The following is a 16,434-nucleotide window of genomic DNA, read 5'->3' as shown; positions in this document are numbered from 1 at the left end:
TATTAGGCAGGTTTTTACTTATACCTCGCCATGTTCTAAAAGCACCAACAGCAATAAAGGTGTGTTTAACAGGAAGTCTCAGCATTTTGTGAAAATATCAATTATACAACTCCATAACTTTGCCTCAACAATTAAGCATAGACTGAAAACAGAACTAAAGAAGCTGAAATGTGTCCACTTAAAAGAGAAAATATTTAGTCAGATTGTTCACAGTACAGGCAGTCCTCGGACTTAGACACAATTGGTTCCTGAAAACCACATCTTAAGTCGGAATGTTGCAACTCGGAACCAATTTTCTCATAAGAAACAATGTTATAAATGGGGGACTGGTTCCTTAACCAGGGCCCGATACCTTATTTTCACTAAAACTACCACAGAATTTTGTACTCGATCAATTATAGATGAGTAATATAGCTACATTAATCTATTTATATTGTAAATAGCAATCATATTGTTTTGGAAGGACTTCTTTGAAGTGACTTTGCTGGACTTTTTGAAAGGCTCCTGGTTGGACTTTTTGAAGGGTTCTTGGCTGGTGTCCTCTCAGAAACCTTGACTGCAGGTTTTTCCGGAGTCTTGTCCACTTTCTTAGAAAGTGTCCAAGGAAGTTTGGACAAATGTTCTCCAGGGAGATGAGCGACACAGCGAACTTGGCATCGCATCGGATCAAGCGTAGTAAGTCAAAACTGGCGTTGTAAAGTTGAAACAGGTTGTCAATTTATAAACGTTGTAAGTGCAAAACGTTGTAACTCGAGGACTGCCTGTACTAGTATAAGGAGTGTGTGAAAAAATACTCCTATTTCTGCAACAGACTCTTTAACACTGGCATCTGTCTTTGCTTTGTCCTCACTATTGTCATTAGCGTGCATGACCAGGGTAGATGAAACATTAGAGAGATATTTACTCATTTTTGTAAGTGACCAGTAAGAAGTAGTAGGTAGGGAACACTCCATCCCAAAAATTCCCAGATACTATCATCTGGTTACTTCAGTCATACAACTAAACAAAATTGACTGCAATGAAGTTCAGGGTGACCTGGGCACTGTTCTGAACAATACCTTCAAGCATCTAATTTTCCACAAAACTTGAAGCCAAACACATACACCAAGTAATACAAAGTCACATGAATTGCAAGATTCAGATACCATCCATAGCAAACCCAGGCCAAGGATGGCAGGAGATAAAACATCCCTCTTATATCCTCAGTACTGAAAAGCTTTATTCTGGGAACTGACAGGAAGTGGCAGGAAAGAAAATAAGCATCCATAATAGAGACCTAACACCATGTAGTATTTCATGTATCCTCTGAAAAGTCATGTTATCCAGTTAAGTTGTACTAACAAAATTGAAATGAGGGGAGAAAAATGCTGCTTTTTATAAATCAGGAAACCAAGCCTTGCAAATCTATCCAAATAAACAAACAATTCCATACAATGCAGAACCTGGCTTTTTATCGGCTCTCTCATGTTTATTAAGTTTTAAAGAAAGTTATATAGCCTCAAAAATGCCATTAGATATACAAACAAGTTTATCCAGAGCTTCCCAGTTATGCACGAGAAAATATGAAAAGATTTAATAATGTCAAGAATAAAAATACAAAAACGATTGTAACTAATGAATCAAATATATGCTCAAAATTAGATTTTATACCCTCTACTGCTAACATTTCTTTCAGATGACAGCTATAATCACAGAGCAAATATAAAATAGTCTAGTACAGGGGCAGGCAATTATTTAGGCTGTAGGGCTGCTTAATGAGTTTTGATGAGCTGTCAAGGACTGCAAGGGTAGTCGCGCCCCTTGACAGGTGCCTTGCCCCAGTCACCATCTTGAGACTGGAAGTCCTGCCCCTAACCCCTGACCTTTGCCACCAGACTTCCCTCCCCTTCCCCCCCCCCACCCCGAAGTACTCCTTTTGAATGGGAGGGTTGCCATCTTGGAACCAGGAAAAAAACAAATCATATGCTAAAAGTCAAACACCTACTATAACATACTTTAACTTATTACAAAAAACATTTTTGTTGTGATTTATGGCTACATAGTGTATATAGAGGTGACTGCATAACAACTCAAAAAAGCCTTACTCTTGTATATTGTGTGGGGACTGTGTATGGTAGAATGCGGAGGGGTATGTGGCTACGTGTGGCAGAGGGGCAAAAGGGTAGGTTGTGGGGGTGTATATATGGGGGGGGGTTATGGGGGCCGGGTGCGGGGTGTTTGTTGGGTGTGAAGGGGGGGGGGGGTGGGAACCTCCCACACAATCCCCCCATGGTACATAGCCCCCACCACTGGCAGCAGCATGCAGAAGGGTGCTCAGTGTGCTTGTAGCCCACGCAGGCGCTGCTGCCCAATGGCACACAGCTCTGGCCAGCACTGCACATGGTGGCAAGGAGCCACAGTCAAGCCAGCCCACCTCTATCACACAAGTTTCCGCAGCACATGTGCAACTTCTGGCACTCGCGCAGCACCTGGGAAGCCGCCATGTGATGGAACCAGCTGCCTCTCTCACCCCCTGCTGTGCAGGTCCTGGAACTCTGCTGGGAAGCGGGGGCATGGCTCTCCACCACTTACAGCAGTCCCGGCACCTGCACAGCAGAGAGTAGGGAAGGCAGCTGGGTACAATGCGCAGTTCTTCTCCCAGTGCCACACAAGCGCCAGGAGCTGCATGTGCACCACAGGGAGCCCTGTGTGATACAGGTGGGCTGGCCTGGCTGCACTACCTGCCACGTGCAACGCTGGCCAGAGCCGTGCACCCAGGAGGCAGCACAAACACAGGCCACGAGCACCCCGAGTGCCTGCCGCCTGTTGCTGCTGCTGCCTCCAGCAGTGGGGGCTGTGCGTGGAGGGTCCCCACACCTCCTTCACACCCACTTGAACTCCACGTTCCCACCAACCCCCTGGGCACAGGATCCACACTACTGCCAGCCCCAGCCCCGTGCTCCCATCCAACTGTAGCTCCCCCTGCCCCCACCACTTCCCTACCTGGTGCTTAGAGCAAGCAAGATGTCAGGGAAGCCAAGCAGATCCCCCGGTGGCTGCAGCAGTGGCAGCAGCTGTGTGCTGGCTGGGCCAGGCCCTTCCACCCACAAGGGTGGGAGCAAAGCACATGGCCTGAGAGGGGTACAATTAATTAGTGGATGCCTGTGGACTGGATGAAGTTACCTGAAGGGCCATATCTGGCCCACAGGCCCTATTTTGCCTGCCCCTCATTTAGTGGTTCAATGTTGAACTCCCTTTAAAAAAAAAACAACTACTGCAATTAATCAAACTTGAATGCAGCACTGCTTTCTTTCAATGGCTAGGCTATTAGACAAAGGTTAGATGGAGCACAACATTGGCTTTCAACTCTCAATAAACTTAGGGAAAAAAATAAAGATTCACAGGGTCTTGTGCATTTCACCTCTATTTCAACTGCAGAATGCAAAGTAGGCCTAATTTTCCTGTTGAACCTTACAAAGATGCTGTTCAAAGGCCATTGCCACATTGAAAATATTTAGGCAGTGACAAAGTGGTGAAATAGGATCAATATTGGCATTGTAATTTCTTGAGAGGAGAAAAAAAAACAGACATTTGTCTTTAATTTCCAGCAGTTGCATAGAGTTGGTCCAAGTCCTGCGCGCTCAGCACAGACCTGTCATGGAAATTTATAAAATAATAACTTAAGAGCATTAAGAACTGTAAAGTGCCACACACATGTAATTCCTGACCTTGAAAAGGAACATTCATCTCTTCCAAGAATGAAATATCACTTTTTAAGGCATGTCATGTGGACTCAAAAAAGCCATTAGGTGTACAAAAAAGGTTACCCAAACCACCGCACAGCTTCCATGCAGACACACCATTAATACTAAGAGCATCCTGGGGACACAGGAGTTGGGGTTTTATCAAAGCCACTGCAACTTCAGCTGCAAACAACAGAAGATGCAGGTGTTCAGTATCTTTGAAAATGGGGTCTACCAAGGATGTAAAACCCACATGTAGCCTCACTGCAGAGAAGAGCTGGTATTTCTAGAGGGGTGGTTTTCCACAATTTCCCTGGGATTTTGCACACAAAATCTCCGGATTTAGCAACTGCAGCTGCTAACTGCCCACTTCTCATGGTCTCTCCTGAAATATTTAAGTGACTTTATCCGGGATATTTTGTTGAAGCAGGACAACTTACTACACCAGCCTGGCGCTTACGGACTAAGCAACAGGCCAAGCGCCAGGAACCCTTGAATCACAGGGCTGGCTGTGCCCAACTGACTTGCAATGTGGCACTTAAAGGATCAAGCTCTCTGCCTTTCAGCTTCCCCGCTTTTGTGAGCTGGGGGGTGGAAATCTTGACCTTAGCCAAAGCCTGAGCTCCGTGTTCGGCAGCAGGCCAAGCAACACTGCTGCCTCCTTCCACACACGTTCTGAGAAATGAAGAGAAGGCACTTTGGGGCCTTGTACTTGAAACTGGCTGCTCCGCCTCAGGGTGGTCTTTTTAAGCTCTTTTGTTTCTGGTAACTGAGCGGCTACTGACGCATTTCGGTAGCTTTGTGCGTCTTCCTTCATGTCTGAGGGCAACCAGCCCCGTTTGGACACTGCCCGTGTCACTGCCCTCCTGGGGCAGGGGCGAGGCCGGGGCTCCTGGCGGGTGCTCAGCCGGGGACAGGGACTCCGCTTCTCCATTGACCGGCAGGCGGCGGTGACAGTGTCGCCGGCCTCCGGCCCCAGGAAGCAGGCCTTGAACTGCTGCTGGGCTCACCTCCCCAGCGCCCGGGCCCGAGGGAGCTCCGCGCGATGCCGCAGCCGTGAGCGGGTCCCGCCGCCCACCCCTCCCCGCCCCGGGGGTCGCCGCACCCCCCACCCGAGCACAAAACAGGACCCAGTTCCTGTATTTTGGAGCTGGAGCCAATCAGGAGCCGCCTTGCATTCCCCGACACGCCACGGCGGCTTGTGACGCGCTGCGCCATTCGCCGGCGCTCCAGCCCCTCGTACGTGCCCTCAGATAACCCTCCCCGGCTGCTCCACAATAGGCGCCTCCAGCCGCCCGCAGTGCAAGCACCCCCGGCCCTGGCCCCGGCCCCCGCCCACACCTCCCCCACCCCGCCCCGCCCCGCCGCGGCCTGGCCCGGCCCGGCCCGGCCCAGCTGGGGTCCGGCCGCTGCGGGGGAACTTGTGGGGAAGTTGCAGGAAACTTCACTCACCAGGTCCTCGAAGCTGCGCCGGTGCTCGCTGCCCTGCCAGTCCAGGCGCCGCGGGATCAGCTGCGGGCACACGGGTGTCAGCGCCTCTCCCGCACCTGCCCACCCCCCGCCGTGAGGGACCCGCTGCCCCGTCCGGTGCAAGGTGTCGCGGGCCTCCCCCCGCCCGGGTCCCCCGAGAGCTGCCGGGACGGGGCGGCCCTGCCCGCGCCCCGCTCACCTGGTGCTCCTCCAGCTCCTCCACCAGCACCTGGGGGGACACAAAGGGCGTGAGTCCGGCCCGGACGCACTACCCCCGCTCGCCCGCCCTCGCCCCCCGGCCGGCCCCGCTCACCTGCGCGGATTTCTTGCAGGGGCCGGACTGCAGGAAGCGGGCGATCAGGTAGTAGAGCTCTGCGGCAGCGGGAGAGAAGGGACACGGTTACAGGGGCCGGGCCGCGCCAGGGCGCCCCCCGCCAGCGCTACCCACCGGCTTCCAGCTGGGTCGGGGCGGCCGCCGCCGCCGCCATCCTCCGCCTCCGCCGCCGCCGGAGGCCCGGGGGGGCGATCGCGTCCGCGGGCAGCGGCTCCTACAGTGGGCGGGCGCCCCTGAAGCAGCCGCGGGCCCCGCGCGCCCTAGTCCCGGCTCCGGCCCCGGCCCCGCTCGGCTTCATCGCATCGCGCTGCGCCCCATGGACATCCCGGGCCGGGAGGCGGCAGCGGCCAAGCAGGCTGCAGCGCCGCCGCCCGCCGCACGGGGGCGCCGCACGGGGGGCGGGGGCCGGCGGCCCGGGGCGGTGAGGAGAGCCCGGGCGGAAGGAACGCGGGGGCCTGCGGGGCGACGCTCTAGTCTGTGCCGCCGCTTCCGCCGGAAGCTCGTTGGTGCCGGCGCTGTAGGGCCGCTCAGCGCTCGGGTCCGACCCCCCCGAGGGCGCCATTTGCTGCGTCCGGTGTGCGCGGTGAGGGCGGCCGCGGCGGGATGCTGCTCGGTCGTCTGAGGCTTGGCTCGAGCAGGTCTTGCTGGAGGTGCCGCTGAGTCCCGCTGCCTCCCCGGGGCCTGAGGAAGGAGCCGCGAACGTGGGGGGCGGGGGGGGCTGGGCGGCCGCCCGCCCACGCGAGGATGGACTCAGCAGAGGCGGGAAGCGCCTGCCTCGGCCCGAGCTGCCGCTGCCTGGTGCCCGCCCCGGGAATGAGAGGTGGGGGGCTTCTCATCGCTGCAGCCCTGAGCGGGGAAGCTCCCGCCGCAGGTAGAGGAGGAGGATTCCTCCTGGGTCGGCCCAGGGGTGTTTATTTCCAAGTAGCTCTCATATGAAAATAGTGTCACCTGGGCATGAGTCAGGCCCCTCGGCCCGGGGTGCTGTGCCCCACATCACTGACCGGCTTCCCTGGTGCGTAAGGGCTGAAGAGGCACTTGGCTCACCCGCCCAGGGGCAGGTAAGGATGGTCAACTCCTGACCCTAGGTCACTGCTGGATCAGCCAGGGGCACTGGCAGAGAGAGCGAGCACAATGATCAGCTGTGCTGGTGAATTCTCCCATAGGCAAATGGCCCGGGGTTTATCTAACACTAATATAAAGTGGTACAGATCACTTCATCTGCTCCTTTGCTAAAGTGGAGCCAAATGTTCAAGTGTGACTGACTCAAAAAAGTGAAATAAGAGACCTGATTTTCAGCACTGGTGAGGCCCAGTTGAGTAAAAATAGGAGCTGCAGATGCTCAGTTCTGTAGCTGGATCAATGTGTGCCAACTCCTGAAATCCTACCCAGCCTGCTGTGGTTCGGGCTAGAGCTAGGATAAAGTATGGTGCTGCTGTAAAAGGTAATAATTGGCGCACAGTCTTCAGGAAATAGAGCTGTTGTTTAGACATTGCAATTTTAAAGAAAGCTTATGTGAAAGGAGGATGCAGTAGTCACAACCACAGATAACCTCAAGTATAAAAGGTAATTTCTCATAGTGTGTCTGGGCAGAGCTTCAGAAAACAAAGCTGCTGTCTCATCCAGATGTCTGATAGCTTTAGGTGTGTATAGAGTTGCCATAATATATGGGTCTATCAGATAAAATAATAGCTACTAGCTGCAGATTTTTTTTTGAACATCCCTATGGACTTGCCTTCTTAAGTGTTTTTGGTGAGCAAGTCGTTGCATTCTTTATTTTCATATTGTATTTTGCCATCATATTTTGCAACAGAATTTTGCATCATATTTTTGTAGCAGAATTTGTTCAGTGTTTTGAGTGCTGGCCTTGGCATTATAGCAGTTGCCATCTGAGCCCAGAAAAGAAATATAGCATGTATCCAATCTGCCCGTAACAGGATCAGTACTGATTCAATATGATTTCATTAATTTCTGTATTTGTAAAACAAAACTTTTTTCTGAAGTACAGTTTTAAAGCATGGTGAAAGCACTAGGATGCAGTCTAGCCTAGTTGTATGCTATCAAGTATTTAGATTACTTAGTTAACAGGTCTGGTTTCAGCAGTCCATTAGGAAGGAAACAGATATAGGGCATTTGATTGTTCTGTGTAGTTCATGCTTCAAGCTTGCATTCTGTTTTAAACCATACAAGTAAAGAGTTTCATCTGCTGACAGTGAATTAACTGGCTAATGGGCAGCCCTAGTTTTTTCACATACTTTGAAGTATAGAAACTCCTGATAACAGTATTTAGAACACCCAGAAAGCTTCCATCCACATGGTTTTCTTGGTGGTTACAAAATAGTAGTTGCACAAAACATTACAGATGAAAGATGCAATGTGTGTGTAAACGAGAAAAGCTGGAAATATCAGTTTAAATATCAGTTACAGTTCAGATATTAAGCTTCAGTGTTTATTTCTGCTTTTACATACTTATTCTCCCATTTTAACAATATTTCCTAACAAGTCTTGAAAGCTGTGCTTGCTGTGACATTTAATGTAAAAGTGCAGTTTTGTAACTAGTCACCAGTCTAGCAGGCAGAAAATCAACCTTGTTATATCTATATGTCAGTAGTGAAGGATATAGGTAATTGCTTCTCTCTTCCCACCCTGGCATCTGTTGTCAAAGGCACATCCTTTCACATGTCAAAAATTTAACTGAAGAAAAACCACAGATGAGAGTTTATAATACAGTTTGAGAGTGCTTAGCAGTATGCAAATCGCTTATCAGAGTTGAATATAGTCTGTATCAAGTGCAGATATATAAAGACCATGTGTAGCTTCCTTTCCTTTCATAGTAAAGTCTCTTTTTTGAGTGGTAACAGTGCTCAACCTACATCATTTCAATGTGACAGGGCTTCTGGGCAGCTGTTTGATTGGTGTCTTATTATCCATTGGTGTGCCTGACTTTCATGTATTTCAGCAGTTGCAGTAAGCCATGAATCTGTATTATCACAATAGAGTAACTTTGTTGTGTCTACAATTACCCTTGGCAGAATTAATTTCCTTGGGTCTAATCTAAGTTTGCTGAAGTCAAAAGCAGTCTTTCCACTAAATTCAGTGGGCTTTCAAATCAAAAACCTAAAACAAAATAAAAATGCCCAGCCAGTGCGCATCTTTCTATTGCTCATATCTTCCCACACATTCAAAATATAGGTTTCTTGCCAAATGCTGAATGCCTATCTACATTTAAACAGCATTCTCAAGTCACCAAAATATTCCATTTAAGTGCATAGCCTTAGGACTGAAGAATGTTTATGCATTTATCTGGAGTATGCATTCTTCCAAACAATGTACACAGTGTTCATCAAGTACACAGCATCCAGTACCATGGTATTAGTAATTTGGAAACTACTTACCTACCCTCATTCTTGAGGTTCTCCTAGTGAATTTTGAAGGCTGTTAGAAGTCTTGAAAATAAAAGGAGATAACAGCTATGAAACTTGTCTAAAGTCCGCTGTTTTCAGTGCTTCTAAGGCTAAAAGGTAGTTTGTTCATTAAACCAATATTCAAATACTTGTGTCATAAGTAAGCGATAGGTAAAATATTTGGTCTGGCCTTGTATTATGTAGTTAAGCAAATTATGCATTTGTATGGATGAGTAGAGCACATTGTACTCTTGTGGCATTTCCCAAACATTACAGAATTCCCTAATAGTCAGATTTCTTGATATGTCTCCGTGAAAGTATCAGCCTAAGGATCACATGATTATTTGTTTTGTTGTTTATTCTTTCCCAAATAGTTGAAAGATGTTATCCTTTGTGCCAAATACAAATAGAACATTACTCACATCCCTGCCAGCAATTGCCTGGCTCTGGCCAGCCTGCAGTCCAAAAGGCTATTTCTGTGGCTTGCTACTGTTTGGCACCTTCCATCCCTTGATTTCTTCTCTCTCTGTGTGGTTGGTTCCATGGCCCAGTATCTTCAGAGAACCCTGGAATATATAAAGGATATGGGGTCCATGACTAAAACTGCTTCCTACTTGTGTAGGAATCTCCTTGTATGTAGTTTCCATTTATTGGTAAGTGGTGCACATTTGCAGGTTTGTTACTTGTTCATCTGGAGCTTCATTTCCTCAGGTGCTCATCATCAGTATTACACTATGGACACTTTCCCACTGATAGATCCTACCTGCAGCTCTGGGACCTACTTTTCTGATTCCTTCCTATCTAGGAAGCAGCACCTTGCTGCCCCATGAATTTGTTCATATCAGAATTCTATTAGTATATGTACTAAATAGAGCTTTAGTGCAGAAGGTTAAAAAAGAGCCTAAGTATCAACTATGGTGATAATACTTGCCACTGAGGAAGGAAGGGAGGAGAGATTGAAAGGTAGTTGAATGGTAACAGTTCGAGGCAAATTTATTTCTCCCAGATTTTGTTTTGCTGCTTTTACTTTTTTATGGAGCTTTTCAGGTCCAATGCAAGTTTTTTGGACATTGTCCTTTTGAAAGGCGAGATGAAAAGTGAGCATCAGTGGGTTCATTAGGAACTGGAAAGAAAAAAATTAAGCATAGTGACAGGAGGAGAAGCAATCAAAAAGTAAACATATAAGAAAGCACTACCTTGCCCCATAGAAGTCCAGACAGTAAAACTACCCCATATCAGTGATGGGGAACCTCATCAATGTTCCAGCTCATTCTGTTTCACTGGAAACCAAGTGGAAGTGACAAGGAGGGACATGTCCATGTTTGTTAGTGTTTTTGAAATAGTAATAACTGGAAGCCATTACAGGTTTCCAATCTGAATCCTTTGATTAATATATCTTTCTGTGACATTCCCTAACTTCAGAGCCTGTGTCAGAGAGGTCCATCCAAAATCCTTGTTTCTGTTTAAGATTGTGTGCTGTTGCTGTGCAGTACTTGTAGGATGTCCTCCATTTGTGTGCAAGTCTCTCTGCAGTTTTCTTTTAAATACAGATTTGCATTTCACAAACCTTATGACAGATAAAGGCTAACTTCCCTTTGCCAATGCCAAACCTTTGAATCACTACAGACATACCTATTTAACCTTTCTACCTCATCATGTTACTCATAATGAGAGCATGTGTCTCCTTTATTTCATGCAGAGTCTGGATCATAGGAATCTCCCATGTAAACATCAATCTCAGAATGGTAGGTTGCAAATCTGTGTGTCTGTTAAAGTGATCTTTTTGGTGATATAATGTGGATCCTAAACATGTGGGATTGAAGTTTCCACTTGCATGTATGTGAATTTTCATGTATCTACATGTTTGGTGAGTTCCATTTGCCTTTGCTAACGTCATCTTTGATCTCTGTCCCTCTGTCAGTGATGTAATTAAATATGCCTTCCTAGTGCACCTTGTCTTTGTATATTGACAATAGCTTTTAAAGTATTTAAAATTAGAAGTCCATGAAAAACCTGGCTCATTGTTCTCTCATTCCACCATTTACTGAAAACAATAATGGCCCAATCTGCAAAATATAAAGCAGCTCCTTATAATACTTAATACAGTTTAGCCACTCAAAAGCTCTATTCCGAGGAATCCTCAGAATAGAGGAGTTGCAGTCCTGTTATCACAGGAACTTTACTCAGATTCAGATTCATTAGGAAGAGGAATAAGCATTTGCACTTAAGGCAGGCTGTGGTACTCCACCCATTGGCCTAATTCTAACATACCTTGGTTGCCTGAGTTTTTGTCTGTTCTCATGCCTCAGCTGTTGGCAGCATTATATATACACTTTTTTTGTAAATCAGGCCACGCTGTCGCTTAGCTGTTTCAAATAGAAAGAATTACAGACCATCAAAAGGCCATATTTAAAGCACTTGTGTTCCAGTTTCTTCAGGACAGTGAGCAAACTACTTGAGAAGCAGAAAAGGAATGCCTTAAGGATATTACTGATCACCCAAAGCCATCTTCCAGGCCCAAATGCCATCAGACTGTAAGGAGACCTTGGAAAGTAAATGAAAGTGATCTAAAGAAAATGGGAGACAGCAAACATGGCAGGCAGCAGAAATGGACAAACTAAGGATGTTCATCCTTGTATTTTATCGGGGTCCATATTTTGTGTGACCTGAGAAGTAGAGATGAAAAAAACAACCTTATTCCAAATGCGCTTGTTACCAGTAACACTCCTTGCACACACTCCTAGAACTGGTTGCCCTTTTACAGTTTCCTCTTAACTGCTGGAATTGACACTGAGAACTTATTGCATCCACTTAGTCCCCCTCTTGGTATACATCTAATGCAGAAAAAGACTAGCTGCTGTTTGGCACACGCCCAAAGCTCTCTTAGCACCGTTCTCTGTCCAAGGCATGTTTATTGGTGCATGCACAGCACTGCTGTGGTCGTGGCTACATGACGTTTCTTCAGCATTTGATGTGCACAGGGAGCAGGAGGGCATGTTTTAACAGCAGTGCTCTCCAGCATGATTGGAGGCAGCGTAGAGCTACCTTAAGCACGTCAGTAAAATTTTAGGAAGGTAAAGAAGGGCTCAGGTCAAATTCCATAAAGAAGAAAAAAGATTTAAAAACTCAGCAGAAACAGAATAGAAATTACTAGGGGGAGAGCACTTCCGAGAAGCATTATGTTTACTTAGAATGCGTGATGCCTTCACCACTACTGCATTTTCTTTGGCTGTATATCCAGAATAGGGTCAGAATTTCATCAAAGGCATTTTGAATTTCACTGAATTTAACGAGAGCATAATTTGGATTAGTTGGTTGGTTGGGATTTTTTTGGAGGGGGGTGTTGCGGTTTGCTTTATTTTTTAATAACCTTGTTTCTTTTTGGAGAATATGGAGGGGACAGGAGGGTCTGAAACTGAAAACAGTTTGCTAGGGAACATTCACCCCTCTTATCCAGATTACCCCTCTTAGCTGGAACATGGCCTGTGAAACTGTTTTCTGTTACCAGTGAAATAAGTTAAAAGAGGACTTTATTAAAAGTTGATCAAATTCCATCCTCAATCTTACCTGTGCAATTCTATTTGTAACCTAGCAGCCTACAGCTTTATCCCTTACCAGGCTGGTCTGTCTAGGAATGATACACTTCCCCATTTAGAACCAAATTAATGCCACTATTTCTTTATTTCAGATATCCTTAAACTGCATTTGCTCAAGGCTCACTACATCTGAGTACAATGCAAGTCTCCAAGACTGAGGTTCATTGACAGGAATGGATCTGAAGTTTGCATGGTGCTAATGTAATATACCTGCCTGTAGCTAGCCACCATTTTCCTACTCCAATCTGCTCTAAAATATACCCATTTCCAAAAGACACTCTTACTATAAACTTAATTCCAAAGCTGTGGTGCTTTGAAAAGGTATACTGGTGTGCTGTCATATAATTGGGAGTCTTGGACTGTATCCCACACAGGCCAGCTCTGAGAAGAGAAGCAAGAATGTAGAATAGAACAATAATTGAACAAATCTTGCAAAGGGAGATATGGATTGTGATTTTGTGGCAGGACAGTATGGGGTATTACTATGCTGAGTCACCCACCTCACTTTGCCCAACTAAAACCACGCTTTGGGTGTCTCCTCTGGGGTACGTATGGCAGGCCGACCCTTCCTGGAGTACACCCACTAGCCTGGGATAATCACTGCCACCACCCGGGTTCTGGTCTCTGTTACGGCTCTGTGCAGCCCAGGGTACACAGACCCTGCAGACCCTGGGGGTGCTTAGCCTGCTGTGGTATTTTGGGGTGCTTCTGATAGCCTGAAGCATTCAGAAGTAACCTCCCGTACTAGAGGAAAGTAAAAAAGCCAAGCCCACTTTAGCTAGCCGAGCAAAGGGAGCTAGAAGGCTGGTCCCTTCCGTCTTCCCTCAAGAATCCACAGGTCGGCATGCTGTAACAGATAGCATTTGTTGAAATGAGAAAAAGAGACTGTAGAAGGGGTACAGGACAGAGGAATGTTAAGAGAAACAAAACACCTTGAGCAAAACAGAATGGGCTTATTGGCCCTTTTAAACATGTGGCTAAAGATGCATCACTAATATACTGGCTAAATTTCAAGTAAGTTACTCGCATGTACGTCCAGAGAATGATAGAATTCTGGAGGCTTTTTGCTTGTTTCAGTGTCCCAAAATGACTGACCTCCCACAAGATTTTGTGACCTATAATGTTTTTGACCTCATCACTAAGTTCCAACCAGAAACGGACTATATGATGCAAACCAATCTTTTTAAAAGTCATCAGCATCCCCAGGTGGAGTGACCAGGGTCACACAGGTTGTTCAGAGGGAAACTCGGGACAAAGGAAGAGCAAGCTCCCCACTCCCTATGGAATTTTTACAAACCGGTCACACAGGTGACCAGGTGGATCCAGCAACCAAAGTTTGAAAACAGGGCTGGGCAGCCTCAGAGCAGAGGCAGACAAAAATGGGGATTTCTTCACAAACTTCACCCATCAGTACATGCAGACAGGCATGTACATATATGCATCTGTGAAAAGTTAGGCTACAGGAGGTTTTCAAAGTAAATTCTCTTCAGCTTTTGCACATTTCCATTTTTCTTTGTAAATGTATATCCTACAGACCATACACCCTATAAATGTTGTTGAAGGACCAGAGGAGATTCCTGCACAAAGATACTCATCTTCTTAAAAACGAAACCCCAAATTGGCTCTATTTTAATTGGTATGAAAATAAAAGTTCTATATAGTTGAATGCAAAGCCGAATAAAAGCCTATAGCTGCTATGTTTATTGGGTTGTTTAATTCTTTACTTTCTGGGGATGAGTGGGGGGAGTATAAGAATGTGTACTTGGAGTACATTAATGCACAGATACAGGAAAATGTAGGGTTGCCTTCAGGTGATCTCCAAGTACAGCAAACTCATATGAAAATTTGGTAGCATACATTTCATTTACTGCAGTTGAACACATCCCTAAAATTAACAAAACCTTCACAAATAGAGTTTTTTTCTGAATTTCAGGAGAAATCTTGAATGCAGATGCTGTATGTAGATCAATATGATGCCATGTTTAATAAAATGTTCTTTTGTTAATGATTCTTAGCTAAATAGCTGTCAGATATTAAGCAGATTCCAGTTTGGTAGCTTTCCTTGTCAAAATTTGACACAATTTTCATCGTACTGTTGCATCAAATACCTGTTCCCTCTAGATGGTGCTCCACAACCAAGAACTGTGTTTAAGGCCAATTCTCTCCCTTGAAAGGCTAGTGAGAAATAGTCAAGAAGACACTCTCCTTTGTCTCTGAATTCTGTCTTATAATTGTTAATCTGTGCAGCAGTTTATAGACTGCTTGTTCTGTACAATATAAATACATTATTTCCTACTCTTGCAAACTTTAAAACCTATGCACAAGAGCCTAAAATGCAATCTGCATGGAATAATATCATCTGTTACTCTGAGGACTGATCCATATCTCATATCTCTTATGGCAGCCATTAACTGGTGTTAGCTGTTGATCTGCTAGACGGTATGTACATCATCAATACAATTTGATAACTTTTCTTTGAAAAGGTCTCTATAATTTTCAATATTTTTATACACATGGTATATAGACACAAGCAGTAGAATATATATAGATGCAACTATTCAAATATGGATAAAATGTATAAGAAAGCAAGCAACGTTAATGATGCTAAGTATGTACATATATTTATATCTAATCAGATTAGAGATGAAATAAATACATTTATTATTTAAATGGTAAAATTGTATCATAACATTTCTGACAACCAACATTGATATAGGAAAACAGGCAAGCTATAAGGTTCCTTTCAAAGGAGGTACTGAGTGACAGTCTAGTTTTCATTATTCTGGGTATCAATACATCCATATTTAATTGCCTGGCCCAGACCCTGCTGAAGGCATAAGGAGTCTTTCTTCTTTTTTTCTCTGGGTTTTGGATCAGGCCCTAAATGTCCACCTATCCTTCAGTTAAGATAAAATATTCCTTCTCAGGCAAGCAGCTACCAGTATAGGTGGAGCTCTCATTCCAGGGCATAAACAATGCACAAAAGGGCTTTGACCCCTAGAAAAATACATAATATCACTAAGCTATTACAGCAACTTGCATCTAAAAATGGAGTTCCTTTAAGTCCTGATTCTGCATGCCCTCAACTTCAGTCATTAGGAACTGAAGGCAGGATTAGTCCTGTAGTTCTTGTATACATGACTTAGGTTTTATCAAGTATCTCTGTAGCTAGGTCACTGGATATACAAATATTACTGTTATTTTAATACAGTTATGGATCTAGTTAATAGAGTCATCTTTTGTGCTAAATATTTCATTTTCTTTTCCTTTTAAAAATTTTTTTTTCTGTATCAACTCTACCAGAATGGTATAATTAGCTATTATTGTTTAAGCCTTCATGTCTAAACATGTTTTATATTGGACAACTACAAATGATGCTACTTTTATTTATTGAAGTAAATTCAAGTACAAAGTCAGATTATAGGCATTTCTGATATTTACTGCCACCCATGTTGTGAGATTGTCTTGTGAAACCTGTACTAGTTTTGAAAGATACTTTATCCATATTTATAATTAGTTTGCTTACTAAATCAATGTATATTGTAAAAAGAAAGTCCTTTTCAGTTTGTTTCATTGTTATGTATGGAACATAATGTGCTCTGAGTTGCACAATGATGCTAAAACATAAGAACAGAAATGTGTAATATATTTTTTGGTTTCCTGACATTCCTGAAAACTTTTGGTCCTTGAATACAGAGTGGGGCTTTTTAATCTAGATTTTCCTAAAACACCTTCTGTGTCAAATGTGAATATAATGATTGATCTGTGCCCTAATCTTGTAATATTGGCACCATATTCTTGGCTCCTTCATACTTTTTGTAAATCAATGGGTTATGTCAAGAAGTTAGCCTGCTGCCTTCTTAAATATTTGTCTTAAAATTGTGGGATTATTAGAACAAGACCGACATTTC

At 45.0% G+C, this 16,434-nt stretch overlaps 1 protein-coding gene and 1 long non-coding RNA gene across 3 annotated transcripts in view; one reads left to right on the top strand and one right to left on the bottom strand.

Annotated features, from left to right (window-relative positions):
- BRWD3 (bromodomain and WD repeat domain containing 3) overlaps positions 1 to 5,776 on the bottom strand; it is a 105,964-nt gene extending 100,188 nt beyond the window's left edge. The window contains exons 1-4 of the mRNA XM_006264396.4: positions 5,641 to 5,776; positions 5,506 to 5,564; positions 5,392 to 5,421; positions 5,175 to 5,234 (exon numbers count right to left, since the gene is read on the bottom strand). Of these exons, the coding sequence (XP_006264458.2) occupies positions 5,175 to 5,234; positions 5,392 to 5,421; positions 5,506 to 5,564; positions 5,641 to 5,680 (189 nt within the window). The 5' untranslated portion in view covers positions 5,681 to 5,776. The remainder of the gene's footprint in view (positions 1 to 5,174; positions 5,235 to 5,391; positions 5,422 to 5,505; positions 5,565 to 5,640) is intronic.
- A 148-nt stretch (positions 5,777 to 5,924) lies between these two features.
- On the top strand, positions 5,925 to 14,220 carry LOC109283269 (uncharacterized). Of its 2 annotated transcripts, XR_002090372.2 has the most exons (3): positions 5,925 to 6,397; positions 10,627 to 10,672; positions 12,616 to 14,220. It is a non-coding gene; the product is annotated as an uncharacterized LOC109283269 (long non-coding RNA). The 2 variants fall into 2 exon arrangements; XR_009463970.1 differs by lacking the exon at positions 5,925 to 6,397 and having other exon boundaries at positions 6,591 to 10,672.
- The last annotated feature ends 2,214 nt before the right edge of the window (positions 14,221 to 16,434 follow it).

Source organism: Alligator mississippiensis, chromosome 8 (assembly GCF_030867095.1).
Source record: "Alligator mississippiensis isolate rAllMis1 chromosome 8, rAllMis1, whole genome shotgun sequence".
In the NCBI taxonomy this organism is placed as follows: domain Eukaryota; kingdom Metazoa; phylum Chordata; order Crocodylia; family Alligatoridae; genus Alligator; species Alligator mississippiensis.
The sequence above is the reverse complement of the archived record's forward strand: the minus strand, read 5'-3'. Positions and strand labels throughout refer to the sequence as shown.